General features: G+C 55.9%; 6 protein-coding genes across 6 annotated transcripts; 2 read left to right on the top strand and 4 right to left on the bottom strand.

Annotated features, from left to right (window-relative positions):
• Positions 1-767: 767 nt before the first annotated feature.
• On the bottom strand, positions 768-3,249 carry WHR41_06848 (uncharacterized protein). Its single transcript, XM_069375453.1, has 3 exons — positions 3,082-3,249; positions 1,265-3,008; positions 768-1,192 (listed from the first exon to the last, which is right to left on the bottom strand). The coding sequence occupies exons 1-3, from the start codon at positions 3,087-3,089 to the stop codon at positions 1,007-1,009; spliced, it is 1,938 nt and encodes a 645-aa protein (XP_069227756.1). The 5' UTR covers positions 3,090-3,249; the 3' UTR covers positions 768-1,006.
• A 160-nt stretch (positions 3,250-3,409) lies between these two features.
• Positions 3,410-5,156, bottom strand: WHR41_06847 (uncharacterized protein). The gene is made up of 2 exons (XM_069375452.1): positions 3,933-5,156; positions 3,410-3,880 (listed from the first exon to the last, which is right to left on the bottom strand). Exons 1-2 carry the CDS (start codon positions 4,995-4,997, stop codon positions 3,842-3,844), a joined length of 1,104 nt encoding a protein of 367 aa, XP_069227848.1. The 5' UTR covers positions 4,998-5,156; the 3' UTR covers positions 3,410-3,841.
• Positions 5,157-5,468: 312 nt separating this feature from the next.
• Positions 5,469-6,614, bottom strand: WHR41_06846 (uncharacterized protein; the record flags this gene model as incomplete). Its single annotated transcript, XM_069375451.1, has 1 exon — positions 5,469-6,614. The coding sequence occupies one exon, from the start codon at positions 6,612-6,614 to the stop codon at positions 5,469-5,471; it is 1,146 nt and encodes a 381-aa protein (XP_069227751.1).
• Positions 6,615-8,069: 1,455 nt separating this feature from the next.
• WHR41_06845 (uncharacterized protein) lies at positions 8,070-8,855 on the top strand (the record flags this gene model as incomplete). The annotated part of the gene is made up of 1 exon (XM_069375450.1): positions 8,070-8,855. The coding sequence occupies one exon, from the start codon at positions 8,070-8,072 to the stop codon at positions 8,853-8,855; it is 786 nt and encodes a 261-aa protein (XP_069227750.1).
• A 1,570-nt stretch (positions 8,856-10,425) lies between these two features.
• On the bottom strand, positions 10,426-11,820 carry WHR41_06844 (uncharacterized protein; the record flags this gene model as incomplete). Its single annotated transcript, XM_069375449.1, has 2 exons — positions 10,426-11,533; positions 11,591-11,820. 2 exons carry the CDS (start codon positions 11,818-11,820, stop codon positions 10,426-10,428), a joined length of 1,338 nt encoding a protein of 445 aa, XP_069227749.1.
• Positions 11,821-14,220: 2,400 nt separating this feature from the next.
• WHR41_06843 (uncharacterized protein) lies at positions 14,221-17,016 on the top strand (the record flags this gene model as incomplete). Its single annotated transcript, XM_069375448.1, has 1 exon — positions 14,221-17,016. One exon carries the CDS (start codon positions 14,221-14,223, stop codon positions 17,014-17,016), a length of 2,796 nt encoding a protein of 931 aa, XP_069227755.1.
• Positions 17,017-17,091: the final 75 nt, after the last annotated feature.

Raw genomic sequence — 17,091 nt, 5'->3', positions numbered from 1 at the left:
AAGCCCATCAGCTCTGAGGCGCAACCTTCTTTTCCCCCACCCTTGACTTCTGCCATGCAGAGAGGCAAGCCACGGACTAGTAAACAGCGCAGCTCACACATCACGACATCTACTTCCAACTCTCCCGCTCCGCACATATACAATCCCCAAAGCCCCTCCCCTTCTCCCCCAAACTCAAACCTATCCCCCCAGGGGCCGCCTTCAGCCTCACTCACACTCTAAACCCAAACCCCCGGGCAGGCTACGCGAGCGCCACTGGCAGCGCTGCCGAAGCAAGCTGAGCCGGGCCCCTCTCGCCTCTCCGGCGACCCCGGCTCGGTGCGCAGGGGTCTGCAGAACCCGTGAGGCGGCCGGCGCTTGCGGCACATCATCAGATGGGAGCGCAGATCTGGCTGGCTGACCGCGTGCGTCCTTCTCTTGGGCGGTGCGAGTGATGCATGCTTTACAGTCGATGCAATGCGTGGTGATCGGCGGGGAGGGCAACGCGGTGCTTGCTTGCTTGCTTGCTTGCAAGCATCTTGCGTGAGGTAGGTAGGGAGGCAGACGGCGGGGTGCAATCCACAAGCCGGTCTTTTGCATACACTGTTTACTCATAGATGACGGGGAGCGTGAGGCAGCTTGCGAGGCGACGGGGGATCTGTTCCCATTGCCGATGTCCGCCTGCCCCGGCAATTCATTTCACGTGCATGCATATATTGCGGCCGCGGGCTGAGCATCAGGCCATCGCGCTCTCAACGAAACATCATCCTTGACATCTGTAGAAGTGATTGATGAGGTAGACAGAGAGGAGTTGCAGCAAGCTGCCAGATATCGTAAATATGCATTTCTTTTCCCACCCGCCAATCAGCGCCTATCACACGTACAGACCGAAAGGTGGCCCCCAAACTAAACTGGAAAGTATAATCGACTTTTTCTCCCACTTCACATCGCTTTACATTCTGGTTTTGGAACAAACAGCCTCCTCTCTCCAACAACACGTAAACCTCGTGAGATCAATCCTCGCACCTCAAGGCGGCGCGTGGCCGTTCAGAGCGCCCTCGGCCTGTCCCTCGACCTGCTTCTCCAGGTTAGCGACGACGGAGCTCTGCTGCACGTCGCCGTTGCTCTGGGGCGCGGCGTGGACCTCCTGCCTGAGCGGGCTGAGCCCGGAAGACTTGGGGAGGAAGGGCGTTGAGGGGCGAGAGGAGAGGAACTTGGGGAGGGTTGGGTGTCAGTGACCAAAGTTTTTACTTCACGGGATTTGAGTGCCAACAGAGAAACTTACAGATGACGCAGCGGAAAGCAGAGCGTGCAGCGACGCCAGGACGACGTCCTCGTGGATGCCGACGCCCCAGACCTTCTGCTGGTTGCCGAAAGCCGTGCACTCGATGTACGTCGCGGCCTTGACGTTCTTGCCGCCGTCGCGGGGGCCGGCCTTGAGCGTGATGGCGTGCTCCTTGTAGTCGGCGATGTCAAGCTCGATGCCGAGGTTCTTGATGGCGTTGGCGAGCGAGGAGAGCGCTCCATTACCGACGCCCTCGACGCTGTGCTCCTTGCCGTCGATCTCAATGACGCCCTTGAAGCGGCGGCGCAGGTTGCGCGACGATGCCGTCTTGCCGGGCTCCGGCGGCGCGGGCGATACGGAGCGGTCGGCTGTGATGTCGTAGTCGACCAGGTGGAAGCGCGGGTTCTTCTCCAGGTGGTACTCGTCGACGAAAAGCTTCTTGATCTCTTCCGCCAGCAGCTCGCGGCCCAGCTTGTCCGTCTCGCGCTGCACGATCTTGGAGAAGGCGACTTGCAGGCCGCGAGGAAGGTCGAGCTCCAGGGTGCGGCTAATGATCCAGGCCACGCCGCCCTTTCCAGACTGGCTGTTGACGCGGATGATGGCCTCGTAGGTGCGGCCGATATCCGCGGGGTCGAGCGGCAGGTAGGGCACTTGCCACTCGTCGTTGTCGGTCGCGCCGTTGTCCTCGCGGAGCTTGAAGCCCTTCTTAATGGCGTCCTGGTGGGAGCCGGAGAAAGCGCATACGACGAGCTGGCCACCGTAGGGAGCACGCGGATGTACGGGAATCTTGTTGCTCTTCTCCACAATCTCGATAACACTGTTCAGGTCGCTGAAGTCGATCTTAGGGTGCACGCCCTGGGTGTAGAGGTTCAGTCCGAGAGTCACCAGGTCCACGTTTCCAGTACGCTCACCGTTGCCGAACAGGGTTCCTTCCACTCTGTCTGCGCCAGCCATCTGTGCCAGCTCGGCTGCAGCAACGGCACATCCTCTGTCGTTGTGGGGATGCAGAGACACCGAGACCTTCTCCCTCTCGCTGATATTCCGGCAGAAGTACTCGATCTGGTCGGCGTAGACGTTCGGCGTCGCCATCTCCACGGTCGCGGGCAGGTTGAAGATGATCGGGTTCTCCTCGCTCGGCTCCCAAGCCGCCTTGACCGCCTCACACACCTCCAGGGCGAAATCGGGGTCGGTGTCCGAGAAAGTCTCGGGCGAGAACTCGTAAGCCCACTCCTCGACGCCAGAATTGGGGTCGTCCTTGGTAATGGACCTGGCGTATTTTGTGCACTCGACGGCCATGGCCTTCGACTCCTCGTTGTTCATGTTGAAGATGATCTTCTGGAAGCACGGGCTTGTGGCCAGGTACAGGTGCAGGATGGCCTTCTTCGCGCCCTTCAAGCTCTCCACCGTCCTCTTGATCAGGTCCTTGCGGCAGGGCGACAGCACCTGCAGCCAGACGTCGTCCGGCACCATGCCGGGCGTGTTGACCAGCTTTTGTGTGAAGTTGAAGTCGGTGTCGCCCGAGGCCGGAAAGGCGACCTCAATCTCCTTGTAGCCGAGCTTGACGAGCATCTGGAAGTACCTCCACTTCTGCTCGCCGTCCATGGGGTCCACGAGGGACTGGTTGCCATCGCGCAGGTCGGTGGACAGCCACCGGGGCGGCTTCTCGATTGTCTTATTGGGCCATTGCCGGTCGGGGATGTTGATAGGCTTGAAAGGCTTGTATTTGGTAGAGGGGTCCGCAAGCCTAAGATAGCAGATGGGTCAGTAACTGCTGCAGATCCTACCGAAGGTCCAATGCTGCTCTCTTGGAAACGTACATAGGCATATTTGCGATATCGGCGCGAGAGCCGGTTCAGTCAGAGTTGGTGTCGTGAATGTGAGGCGTGAATGGCGCGGGCCCAGATGAAGTATTAAATAATGTTTGCGAGTAGATAGCAATCAAGGGGTTGAATGAGGGAGTCAAGGGTATAGTATGACTCCACGGCGAGGGCAATGGGCAGATCAGCGACAATTTTCTCGTCTGCTGTTTCGTCAGAAACGTGGGGTAAGAAGGAGCAGCGGGGCAGCGCTCCGGCATCGCACGAGTCACCGAAGAGCAATAAGTCAGGCTAAAGTGCATGGATATTGATTTATAGTAAGCATTCGAGGAATTTAGATTATTTACTTCTTTCTACAATGCTTGCTCCCGCCGACTTGACCTGCTCACAGTATTCGCAAGTGCATTTCAACACCGAGTCCTATCATCGTTATATACTGATGATTGCAATGCAACAGGGTCGGATAAGCGGCGTCGCGCCTGGAACTTGACACGCGCCTTACACCACGCCCTACGTTTCCTGGGCGGCTGTAAACGAGCTCACTGCCAATCGATGGCTACAATCCTTCACCCATATCAGGCTATGAGTAATAATCGCCAGGCCCGCGTTACGAATGCTTCGATATGGCGGTAAATCAGCTCCGTTGTCGCAGTACGGCAAGAAACACCGCAAGAAGAAGAACGCTTTGCAGCTCTATCGTTAATTACACAAGGGTATTTATATCGCTTTCTCTCAGTGTCTCAAAGGACTTCGCGACAGCTCACAGCTTCGACGCCTTCTGCCTGAGTCTGACTACGCCCTGCGCAAGGGTTAGCAAACAACTTCTGCCCATGATCATCAGGAACACTCACCTCTTGTACACAGCTGGCGATCAGCTTGCCGTCTCTCGTATACATCTTCTGCATGACCAGACCACGACCGTCGCCGGCCCACGGGCTTTCACACTCCGTGAACATCCACTCATCGGCGCGGAACTCCTTGGGATTGTGGAAGTAGATAGTATGATCCAGCGAGACCATCATGCCAATCTCCGGCTTCTGGCTCTTGAAGCCGACGATTTGACCATCCTTGATCTCAACGTTCCTCAGCTGGTCGATGACATCTTCGTCCATGCCCTCCATCCTGCGAAGAGTCTCGTCGTCCATGTTCTTCAGCTTCTGCACCACGTCGACAGTAATTCCCATCTTCTCAATCCCATCCTTGCCATCCTTCTTATCCGCCGTGCTGTACCTCCAAAGCTTGTGCACCCGCGCCACAGTCCCAATAAAGTAGCTATCGCTCATATACGCCAACGCGCTCAAATGCGCCTGGTGCCCACCATCATTCGAAATCCTGCCCCTCGCCTTAATCCACTGCCTCGTCTTCTTGACCTGCGCGCGGGAATCGTCATCGTTCAAAATGCCCGCCCTCTGGCTCAGAAACGGCGAGTTGTTGCCCCTCAGCACGTTCTCCTCGTCCTCGTCCCGCGGCCCCTCGATGTCCTCAGGCATGTGCTGCGCGTGCTCGACCGTCTGCTTCCCGCCGCTGCCCTCGAGCGTGAAACTCAGCGTCGTCGTGAAAATCGGCTGCCCGCGCTGCCGCGCCTGCACCGTCCGCGTCGCGAAGCTGCGGCCCTGCCGCACGTTCTCCACGTGGTACATGATCGGGATCTCGCTGTTGCCGTTCAGCACGAAGTAGCAGTGCATCGAGTGGACGTAGAAGTCCTTGGGGACGGTGCGCTGGGCGGCCGCGAGGCATTGCGCGATGACGGCGCCGCCGTAGATGCCCCGCGCGCCGGGAGGGTGCCAGAGGGGTCGGGTGTTGGTGAAGAGGTTTGGGTTGATTTCGGAGAGGTGCGTGAGTTCGAGGACAGATTCGATTGGCGAGGAGGACGGGTGTGGTGGTGGTGGGGGGATGAGGGTCGGATGGTTCGGCATGTTGGAGGCAGCTTGCGAGGAAATGAAACGAAGGAGATTGTGTATAGAGAGAGCGACGAGGTGTGTTCCTTTGACAGCTATGAGATGATGGATGAGACGAGGGGAGGAATACGGCCGATAGGGCGAACCCCTGCGTAATCTTTGTCGCTCAGTGTCAGCGCTCTGATGCGAAACGTGCAGGGCTGAGCCGAGGCAACTCGGTGCCGGTGGGACTCCGAAGCATGAGCACCGGCAGCATCACGGCGACGGGGAAAGCTGATAGCCGGAGGATATGCCGTTTCTGAGAGCATGTGCCGCTGCCAGTAAACGTTGCTGTAATGCCGAATGCGATTTGTTCTCAGCCTAAGAGCCATTTGCATGACGATGCAGTACTGTCGTAAACCTAGCGCAACGAGTTTTGATCACTCCAAAGTGTCGAACGAACAGCATCCAGCCCTTTTCCCAACCATGCGCGGTGATGGAACGAAAACACTACCTCTCCAACAAGACGAATCTTCTCTCTACCACCTGCGACTCAATGTTTTCCATCTCTCCCTCAAATCTAACCCTCACGTGTTCCCCATCATGCTTTGCCCTCCACGATGCGCTCACCTCACCCCTGTAAAATGTCGTAGTTTCTGGGTATAGTGCGAAGACCTGCTTCCCCTTTGGCAAGTCTGGCAGCCGCTCGTTCGACTCCGGAATCTGCATGAGCGATGAGATGGACGCTCTGAAAGAACTCGAATTGTTGGGATTAGCCACCGCCGGTGCCTTGCCCCCCGTCCCGACCGCTGTATTGTCGGTGTCTACGTCTTGAATCTCGTAACGCCGCTGCTTCCCCTCTCCGATGACCGCAGTGACCCGACAAAGGATGCCTTCCCCTTCGAGTAGCTTGTCTTTGTGCCTGTAGAAGACCGTCTCGCCTGCTTTGAAGGTCACTCGATTTGTAGGCCGCGCGGCATTGGGCGGCAGGCTGTCTGCTTTGCCCATGCCGGATGCGCTGGGTGCGGAGTCTACGCTTGCAACGCTCTCGACGCCGTCCTCGATTTTGACGCTCGCTTCCCTAGTAGCTGGTATTGAGCCTGCGCGTGATGACTTGTCTTTGGCGCTGAGACGGTTTGCCTGTCCCAGATGTATGCGCGGCGAGGGAGCAGTAGAGTCGTCGCCACCATCCTCAGTCACCGCGGCGGAGTTGGAGCCTCTACTGCCGGACTTCTTAGGTCTCTCACGAGCCAGCTTTCCGCTTGCCGTGCGATCTCGTTGACCCAAAGGGGCAGCAGCAGCTGAGGCCTGTTCCGCACTAGAGGCCTCGCGCAGGCCAGCCAGGATGTTGATGCTGTCTAATACGTTCATATCGCTCGATGCGCCAGCAATGAGGTGTTGCACTTCCTCGCATAGCTTCAGATTCTCGCGGTACAGCTCCTCAAGCTTGCGGTCCAGCGATGCATCGACGGGTTTGTTGGCATCGAGCAGCGCCGCTTGCTGGGTCTCGGCTTGTAGGATCTCGTGGCCGATTTCGTTTGAGCGCGCTATCATCTGGTCGACATCGTGCGCCTTGTCTTTGATTTCTTTCCAGAGTCGGCGTTCTTCGTCGGCATCTTGATTGTGGTTAGCGCGAGGCCTGCTGCGTGCTGACATCTTTGCGTTATTCCGGTATGCTTCTGTCGATGTCGGTGTTGAGGCGTGGCGTCGTCCCGTAGTCGGCTTTGTTGTTGACAGCGCTGTTGTGGTCCTTCCTTCTGTACCGCAAACGACAAAGAGCTTCAATTGGTCGGGCGGACTTTTTACATTCAAGCTATCATGTAAAGATCCAGATATTGCGTGGGATTGTGGACTGGTACCTGGTGGAAAACTGAGTGTCTACACCAATTGCCATTTCCGAACGCGGTGTTCTGATCACGGGCTGTGAGCTTGCAGCATGTGTGGCCGGGGTGGCTTGGGCGGGCAAATTCCTGAGATGCAGTTGGAGAGCTCGTGTTACCGGTTCTCTTGACGAGAAGAAAAATACAGCCTTCCTTCCTATGGCGGGAGAGAAGCGACCTCAACTGCTTAGGATCCGGGGTCATACGTAGACTGAGCCAATGCGTTCCTACAGTCTTCGCAACGTCCTAACATCGCACATATTGCGTCTGTGAGAATGAGTCTTCATTTCTTTACTATTTGGACGCTGCGAGACGACTGCTTCCACAATGATCATATGAATTGGAAACAGCGTCAATCGCAATCCATTCAAGAAATTCGGTCACACAAGCCTCTGCAAAGCTTCTTCGCCGAATCAAGCCACCATGGTTGACCCTCGTCCATATGTATCCTGAACCGTCCCAAGCGATAGCCCTCGATCCATATCGATCGTGACTATGGGTTCCAGATCTACGCTCGGTCTCACTAAGATTCAGATCAAGCCCAAAAGGACATTTAACCTCACCCTCCAAGGGGGGATATGCTGGCTCAGAAGGAAAAAAAGAATGTTGAAAGTTGAAAGAACTGCCACCTGGCTGGATTGAACAACCGACCTCTGCATTCCTCAGTATACAAGTGCAGCGCTCTACCACTGAGCTAAGGAGGCTCTTGATTGGATAACCTCTACGGTTCACTGTGTAATATGTATCCATAATCAATCGTATGATGAAGTCTTGCCCCAACCTTAACCCCTCTTACCACACCTCTGTGATTGCTAGGTGGTATGGACTACCTTGTCCTACATGCTCGAACAGCAAACTCAAAGATGATCAGCATTCAGTGTCGCGAAAGCTTCTGTCGTTTGATCCGAACTCTCAGTGAACGTTGAGCGACGTAGCAGGAGCTTTGTCGTTTCAAGTTTGGTGCGCATGCAAGGGGAATATAAGCGAGAGCCAAAGCAGCCGTAGCTTTCGATGCATGTGATATTTCCGCTTCCTTCGAGAACGCCTTATTAGTAATCTCCAACTCTGGCATGCTTTAAAACTCTATGGCTCTTCCCTTTCATAGCTAAAGCACCCAGGAGACCGACTGAGCAGCTGATCACCAACGTCGTCCATTCGTGTATCGCCGTGGAGCATTGAACGTCTCAACCATCAACCTACACCACTCCCACACATAATCATCACCAACGACATGGCCACACGTTATAATAGTGTTCTCCAGAACGCTAAAGTCCTCGTACTCGGTGGCTCATCCGGCATTGGCTTCTGCGTAGCCGAGCATGCTTTGTCACTGGGTGCGAAAGTCACCATCTCATCTTCCCGGCAAGCGAAGCTGGACAAGGCCGTAGAGCGGCTCAATGCATCCGTCAAAGACTCCTCCGCTTCCCTGGATGGTCAAGTGTGCGACCTCTCCGATGTCGACAACATGCGTTCAAACCTTGAGAAACTGCTCAAAAGCGTCACGCAGACACAATTACTGGACCACATTGTCTTCACGGCTGGTGATGGCATCAAGATCCGACCCGTGGCCGAGCTGGGACTAGGCGATATCCAAAACATGGGCAAAGTCCGCTTTTTTGGACCAATGCTCCTCGGTGGTCTTGCTGGTAGCTACATGAAGCAGACGAAGACATCCTCAATCACCTTCACCAGCGGCGCAAATGTCGCGAAGCCTGGCAAGGGATGGACGGCAGTTGCAGGGTATGGCAGTGGCACGGAAGGCATCGCGAGAGGTCTTGCAATTGATCTGGCACCCATCCGCGTCAATACCGTTAGCCCTGGAGCTGTCCATACGGAAATGTTTGACGAGATTCCGGAAGAGAGACTGTCGTCAGTACTGGAGAGTTTCCGGAAGCGCAGTCTGACTGACAGTGTTGGTTCACCGGAGGAGCTGTCAGAGGCCTACGTGTACTTGATGAGGTGCTCTTTTGCTACGGGATCTTTGGTCGAAGTCAACGGCGGGTCTCTCCTGACATAAGTGTGTCGTTTAGCAAAAACGCCTCTGTAGGACCTCGGGGGTATGACCTGCTTTGTGGCATATAGGCACCTGGGGAGAACATCCGATGCTGGCGCTCTGGAAAGAACGGTGCGTCGCGCCCCCTTAAAAGGCTTCTTACCAAGTCTATACACCGCCAGTGTCTCATAACAATGTCATCATCCCACTCATCCACCTCTTGATCGTGTCTTTTCGACGGTTTCTGATAAGTTCAAACATGCTCGAAAATTCCACCGGCATCTTTTATCATTGCTCCCGATCCATCAACCCTGGCATCTTCTGGAAGTCATGGCTACGTAATGTACTCTCAGATGTTCTATGCATGCTCTTCCTCAGTCTCAATTTCTCGAGTTCGAAGCCGAGCTTTGACAACCGTGATCGTTCCGACCTGGAAGTCTGATGTGTTGGCCGTCGAGGAACGCCTTCGAAAATTGAGAGGAGGCTCCGTGGGAAAACAAGGTCCATCGGCGGAAAGATCATGTGCTGCTGTAGAAGATGTTTGCGGTTTTGTGAGTGACGTCCGCCAGTTTGAGACTTCGTGGCTCTTTTTTGCACAGTCAGTATCTCATGTGAATGGCTTCGCGAAAGGTGTCAGCGCGCAGATAAAACGCCGTGAAAGCTTTTCCTCGTTCGGGTCTCTGATTGAAGTTGCAATTTGCGGCGGCCCTTGAACTCGAGGCCAACATGTAAGACGAATTGTCAATGTCAATCTCCTCTTACTTCCTAGAGTCCTGGTGAGGCCGTTCCGTGGGTTGCTGAATATGATGCACTGCCCACTAAGGAGAGAAAGTCATCATCGGACAACGAAAGCTCTCATTGGGAAAGCATATGCAAGGTAGCAGAGGTATGAGGGTAGTAGCTCACAAGAAGATTTTCATGGGAAGGCTTTGTTGTAGTGAAACTCTCACTGGTAGTAGTATTTGCAAAATTGCAGAGGCATGAGGGTAGCAGCTCACAAGGAGATTCTCACGAAGAAGATCTGTAATACCGAACTCTCAGTGGTAGTGAGATTTGCAAAATAGCAGAGACATGAGGGTAGCAGCTCACAAGAAAATTTTCATGGGGGAGTTTCATTATTCGGAAACTCTCACTGGTAATGGGCTTTATGAAAAAGTAGAGAGGCGAGGATAGCAGCTCAAAAGATCAGTTCAATACCGGGAATATGTGATGGAGAAGCTCTCACTGGCGAAATAGCTAAGGAATAGCACGGAGACGATGGTAGTACCACAATGGCTTGGAGATGCCGATATTCCCTGAAGCTTTTCGAGACATGTGATAGCGTACTGAAACAGATTTACGAGCTCTTTCTCGAGGGCGGACCTCGCGTTCTTGAGTCTGCAAATGATGGGAGCACCACAAAGTAGGATTTTGACAGTGAAAACACGTGGGAACAGTTGCGGGAAGTGCGGCCATGCTGGCCGAGTGAAGTCTGGTATTAAGCGCTGGTGGCTGCGCTGCTGCTATCTGATGCTCCAACCGAATATGCTGTCACTGCCATTGAGAACGTCGCTATCTCTTCATCGTTATTCATTCGCTTTGAGGTGTCCGTAGACTAAGCCTCTTTCTTCATTCCGAGTCTCTCCATAATCGTCCGTAGACGAGTAATCCCCTTCTCCGTGATCTTCTTCACAGCCGCCTGTAGCAGCTCTCTCTTCTTCTTGATCAGGAACGGGTGCATAGCCAGGTCCTTTGCCGGCATGCGATCTTCCGGAAGCCATTGTAGGCAGTGCTTCACGAAATCGAGCGCTTCTTTGCGCCTCTTGTTGTTCTTCACCGTCGCCAGCATGCGATCGAGTGAGATGTCGGGGATGGCGTGGTCTGGGTGGATCCACTGTCCATCTTCGCTCCAGTACTCGCGGGCCTTGGTGCTCTTCGCGATAAGTTCCTTCGGCGGCGGTCCCAGCAGGGCGTGGTGCTGTGCCAGCGTGTAGGTCTCTGTCCATGGCTGGTTGGGCCCGTGAGGCTTGATCGGCACGCTGCCCGTGAGGAGCTGGAGGGTCATGCACCCGATCTGCCAGACGTCGATGCTGGCATTGAATGGTAGACCCAGGAGGGTCTCTGGCGCCCTGAACGCCTTGGGGCTGCACACTCTCGGCGGTGCGAAGCCGTTATTGTCCTCCGGAATGATGACCGATTCGCCTAGGTCGTTAAGCTGGGGGTGGGCGAAGCTGTCCTTCGTGAGGACGAACGGTGTGGCCTTAGTGACCGGGTACCTAGTGCCGTCTACGCCCTCGTGCCATTTAGGCGTGCTATCGACCTTCTTAAGCTCGTCCACGTAGCCGGCGATGGTGTTAGTGTTGGCAAACCCGAACAGGATGTTGTCGAGCTTGATGTCGGTGTGGATAAGCTTGCACTCGGAGTGCAAGAAGTCGAGGGCGAGGAGGGCGTTCTGCAGGACCTCCTGGGTGAGGGCGAGAGGGAAGTCGCCCAGGACGCGCCATGCCTCCTCGACATGGCAAGCAGACGGCGTCATCAGGAAGCACTGGTGACTTCCGCTCTCGCCCTCGATGGTGAATTGGCGAGAGGGCCGTTGGAGGCACCTCAGGCCGGCGTGGGTGGTGGTGGGGGACACCGCGGCGATCCGCCCGAAGGCGTCCTGCTCGCGGGTGTCCCCGCTGGTATAATTAATAGAAATTTTCAAGACCATATGGTCTTGAGTGCTGCGATCGAGGTTAGCAAAATCAGTATCATGGAAGTGAGGGCAGGGGAGTACTCACGCCTCGTCCTCGACGAACCAAATCGTCGAACTCCCACCATTGGCCACCTTCCCGAGGACCTTGTACCGGCCCTCGAGAACGTCGCCCACGCAGACTGCGAACCAGATCTTGCAGTCGAAGCGCGTCAGCGTTTCCTCGCCGACGAGCCCAGACTGCTCGATCTGGACGCCGCCCTCGTGGGCGAACGCCTCCTCGATCTCCGCCAAAGTTGCTGACAGCAGCACAGGCATGGTGTCGCGGGTCTCCTGGAGATCTTCCGAGGAGGGGTGGTTGGTGATTGTTGTCGAGAGGAAGGAAATTCGCGATGCGGCGAAGCCTGAAATAGGGGGCTGGCGTTGTGGGTGGTCTGCTTGTTAGTGAACGCACACAAGGCCGCCTCTACACACGCATTAACATGCAAATGGTGCGGTCAAGGGGCCAAGATACTTGCTAGTATAACAAGGAGGTGGCCAAGACCAACCTGACGTGTCAATTTATCGTGCCAGCGCCGTATTCGCATCAACGCGACCGCATCGCGCCTCTGCGTGCCCTACTGCACCGCGCGCGAGCGGGCTGCGCTGCTACGCCGCGACTCAGAATCACGCCTCTAACTGCAGTGCGACCAGTATCATTACCTTTCGTACGAGACGCGCTCCACTTCCTCGTGAAGTCTGTCGGATGCCTAACGATTGAGGTCAACCAGGCAGTATCATCGTTTACCTTGATATTCCCGAAGTCGATCGTGAGAGAGATGGACAGCGATGCCCTTCAAGACTGCTCGCAGGGCACTCGCACCAGTTCGCGTCAAGAATCTGACAATCTGGACTAGACGGTAGGATCGATGAATTCAGCGACGTCAGTTCGTCAGTCGAAACACCGAGCAGCCTCAATATTTCATTACTGGTCCCCATGGAGTGGGTATGGCTGCCTGCGCCCTCTCATGGTAAATGGTCCAATCTTCTTCTTCTTTCTCTGGAGCACCGAAGCTTGGATAGCGAAATAAGGCTGATCGCGGAGGAAGGCCAGGAATCCACAGGAAAAGCAAGGTCAAGGACGCCAAGATGCCGTGAAGAGAGCCGACTGAGAGCATGTCTGGGAGGTTGTGCTGATATTCGGGCCTGTAATCGTCAGCTATAACGCAAAATCATCGTGGCATTACGTCGCGGGTGGGAAAAAAATTCGCAGGGAGGGCCGTAAAGGCCAGTCATACTGACTGCGACTGGGTTCCGACCTATGGCTCATGGATCGCTTTCGTGTCATTGACGCAGACATCACTCCCCTGACCTCACAGCCGCGAGTGTCCGTCAACTACTCTGCCCACCTGGCGACATGAGGGCGAGAAATGCGAGAAGACTGAGAACAAATGTAGAACGCCTTCACCATTTGAAGCTCCACTACTCGACATTACAACAGTTGTCCACTAGAGCGCCCTGACGACAGAACACATCGTGACTCAGCAAGGGACCCTTGAAAAGACCCAGCAAAGAGAAGGACAGCCCCCCTGGGTTCTATTGCGGATAGAGCAGTCGAAACAGTACACAGGGTACGTGAGTGGGACGTCTGAAGGCAATGGTCCGTAACCGTCAGAGAAGCGGCACTTTCTCCAAGGCAGATATCAATTCTGGCACATCATCAACATACGATTTGGTCTGGGGCAACTCTCTGGCTGACAGACGATGTAGGGGGATACTGCAGGAGGGAACATGACACACCTCGCTAGCCACACTTCTGGAGCAGCCTTTCACAGCGGCAAAATTGCAGAGGACACTAGAATCGTTGGAGCAACCCGCTGAGGCATTTCGCAGGGGCGTATTTCACAATCAGCACAGGGCACGGTACCTCACCTTGACGGAGGGCACGTCGCCCAGATTGGTAAGCCACAAGGCTGCCTAACGGCGAGGACCTCGTCGAATGCAGAGATACTGGCTCACACAGACTCCACTGCCTGAAGCAACGGGAGACTGAAGTTCGGTCCGGCGTTCAAAGGAAGCCTGTGCCCTGCCGTACGCGAGAATCCAGGCCGGGAAAATGCCGCCGGCCACGCAGAAAATGGAGCATCGGTGAGCAAAGAGAAGAGAGAGATTTCGTTGACGTCTGGTGTTTCCATGTTTGCTTTGTTGCCTGTCCGCATGGTGAATTTGTCTTCACAAGCTGGCACAGCACAGCACAGGAAGAGAAAGGGGGATGCACACGCATTCATAAGCATGAGCGGAGTGCCCGGCAGCGCGGATAGACTTCTCCATTTTGAGGCTTAATTAGGGTTCCGCTGCAGCTGTCCGCATGGTGTAACGGCCAATGGGCGCTGGTCAATGATGACATAGAGATCCGCATGTTTTCACGCCGCTCACGCCGCCCTCGCTATGTGTCCCGAGTCCGAGTCCAGCCAAACGCCCTAACGATGCTGCCCGCACTACGGAACGCCCGGCTGGCATCTGTCACTGGCCTGCTTGCTGCTGCGCCTCCTCAGTATGGAATACGGTGGGTTCGCGTGAAGCGTGTATGGCCGGCAGGATCGGTTTCACGGAGTTTAGTGAAATTGATCGGCGGCCTCTGCTCAAAACAACGTTGTCTCTTATCGCCTTGTCTTCTCTATCCGCTACCTGCGCGCTCTCTCTACACCCTCATGCATTATCGCTACTCGAGAAGCTGACATGACGAACGAAGATGACGGACTCACGTTCGCTGCCCCGCAGCGTCAACCGCGGGCCCTCAAGGACATCGGCTACAACAACCTGATCTACGACACCAGCAACACGTCCTCTGGAGATGACCTGTCGGATGTTGAAGGGGTTCCTTCGAAAGATGCGAGAAGGGTGCTGGACGTGAGCTTTGGACCGCAGCATTCGCGCCTGACTTCACCGCAGACTCCGGCCTTGGAGAGAGCGGCTGCTATCGAAGAGGCGGGAGGATTTTTTGGAGATGGAGTTGAGGACGCGGAAAGAGAGCCTGCAGATGACAGCGCGAACATCTCGACAGAAGCGGCTCATGCTGAGGCGGGAGCTCAGCAGCCAGTCTTTGAAGCCAATCCACAGGAGCTGAAGGAGGACACCGAAGACAGAAGGGCGGAGGCTGAAGCTGCTGAGGCGAGGGAGGCCCGGAAGGTAGCTCGGTCACCAGCGAAGACGAATGCCCGTCTGCCATCGCCATGGCGAGCAGTCCCACGTAGATTTCAGCGGTCAGACCAAACAAGGCAATTCCTCAGAGATGGCCTGCGATTCAATAGAAGGAGAGGATCATCAGATTCAGAATCGGGGTCCGGCTGGCGGAGCGCACTCCCCAAGATGCCCAATTTCTCATCGATGACCCCTTTCTCAAGCTCGAACAACGACGGTGCGAATGAGGCAGACACTGAAGGTCGAGCACTGAAGCGATCAAGCCGATCTGGTAGCTTTTTAACGGGGTCTTTCCAATGGCCCTCCCGAACAAGCAGCAACCACGCCGACTCTGAAACCTCCTCAAAGCGCGAAAGGTCAAGCAGTTATGCTCGACATCTGCGTCGTGTCAGCTCACCTCCAGATCCCGAGGAGGTCAATGGAACAGTGGGAGACCTTCCGACCCGCCCTGAGCTCGCAAGCTTGCGATCAAGAAAGACATATCTCCGACGCTCTGCTTCTGATGACTCATTGACTACGGCGAGGACCATGTCTCGTGCCTCCTCATTAGGCGATGACACGAGATTCACCGATGTCTCTGCCCAAGTGAATAACAGGATGAAGGCCATCAAGGACAGTTGGGCAGATTCTAGTGTCAAACTGCCCAGCATGCCTTCGATGTCAAGCCTTAAGCCAGATTTTCTGCGTGAGCGAGCCGGCTCAGTGACAAGGAAACCTGTTACAAATGGCACGCGACAGCGTGCGCAGAGTGCTGCTGATCTTTCCAACTCCCACCACCAGAAACCTACTGATCCCTTCACACGGCAACCCTACACCTCTGCCCGAGCCGCTGCTCATGACAACAAATTTGAGTTCACTCACCCGCACATGCACAAAGCGCTTTCGCAACTAGAGGGCGACATCGTTATACTAGGGGGTTACAGAGGGTCGATCTTGAGGTCAGCGCAGCCACCCCATCGGCAACTGTGGGCTCCTGTCAAAGTGGGCCTTAACATCCGCAAGGTCGACCTTGAGGTTGGCATAGAGCCCGAAGACGATGAGAGAGTTGCGGATAACGTCATACCAGGGGGAATGCTCACGCACATTGGCCCGGTTGACATTGCGAAGAGATTCTTCAAGCGGCTGCGGAACTGCGAGAATGCGCGATCGGGCAAACTCAGAGTCCACGATTACGGCTACGACTGGCGACTTCACCCAACCTTCTTGAGCAAGCAGCTTCAAGACTTCCTCGCAACATTACCCAGCAACCAACCCGGTGTCCCCAAAGAGAAACGAGGCGCAATCGTCGTTGCCCACTCTCTCGGCGGTCTGATCACCCGACACGCCGTAAACCAGCAACCCTCCCTCTTCTCAGGCGTAATATACGCTGGCGTTCCCCGAACCTGCGTCAACATCCTGGGGCCCTTCCGCAACGGCGACGACGTGCTCCTCAGCAGCCGCGTGCTCACCGCGCAAGTCAACTTCACCATCCGCACATCCTTCGCCCTCCTTCCCCTCAACGGCCGCTGCTTCTTCGACAAAGAGACCGGCGAAGAATACCCCGTCGACTTCTTCGACCCCCAGTCCTGGATCGACAACCGCTTCTCGCCCTGCCTCGCGCGCCCTCTGCCCCCTCTGACGAGACACGCCGAACCAACAGGCTTCTTCAGCGGCTCCATGTCGACCATGGCCAAAGCCCTACCCAGCCTCCGCAAAAACAGCATCACCTCCCGCCCCCGCACCTCCTCCAACGCCCACGCCCCCAACGACCCGACAAAAGCGACCAAAGCCGGCGGCATCGCCGAGCCCGACGCAACCGACATGCGCGCTCAAGGCGGCAGCAGCCAAACAGCCGCGAACAACAACATCGACGCCTCAGCCGACGACCCGGAGCAGGGCCAGGCGCCCTCGATATCGACGGCCGTGACGCTGCCGCGCGAAAAAGCCCTCGAATACCTGACCCGCACGCTGGCGTCCGTCAAAACCTTCAAGCAAGCGCTCGCGCACCACGCCCCGCACACGGCGTCGAACGCGTACCCGCCGACAGCCGTCGTGTACGGGCGCAACACGCCGACGGTGTACGGTGCTAGGGTAAGTGGGCGCGAGGGGATTAAGCACGCGGACGCGTACGATGCGCTGGCGTTCGCGAGCGGGGATGGAGTTGTGTTGGCGAAGGCGGCGATGGTGCCGGAGGGGTACCGGGTTGTCAGGGGAGGGGTGGTGAGTAGTGAGAGGGGGCATGTGACTTTGCTGGGGGATTTGGAGGCGATGGGCAGGTGTTTGAATGCGATTGTTGAGGGGCGGAGGAGGGGTGTTGGGTTGGGAGAGGAGAGGTTGAAGGGGAGTGCGCGATGAGGAGTCTTTATGATGGGGACTTGCATGAGGTTGGTGGATAATACAGCTGAAGCGAACAGTAGAGCCAACGCTGAG

Source organism: Cladosporium halotolerans (assembly GCF_011745625.1).
Source record: "Cladosporium halotolerans strain TM138-S3 chromosome Unknown Sca24, whole genome shotgun sequence".
In the NCBI taxonomy this organism is placed as follows: Eukaryota; Fungi; Ascomycota; class Dothideomycetes; order Cladosporiales; family Cladosporiaceae; genus Cladosporium; species Cladosporium halotolerans.
The sequence above is the reverse complement of the archived record's forward strand: the minus strand, read 5'-3'. Positions and strand labels throughout refer to the sequence as shown.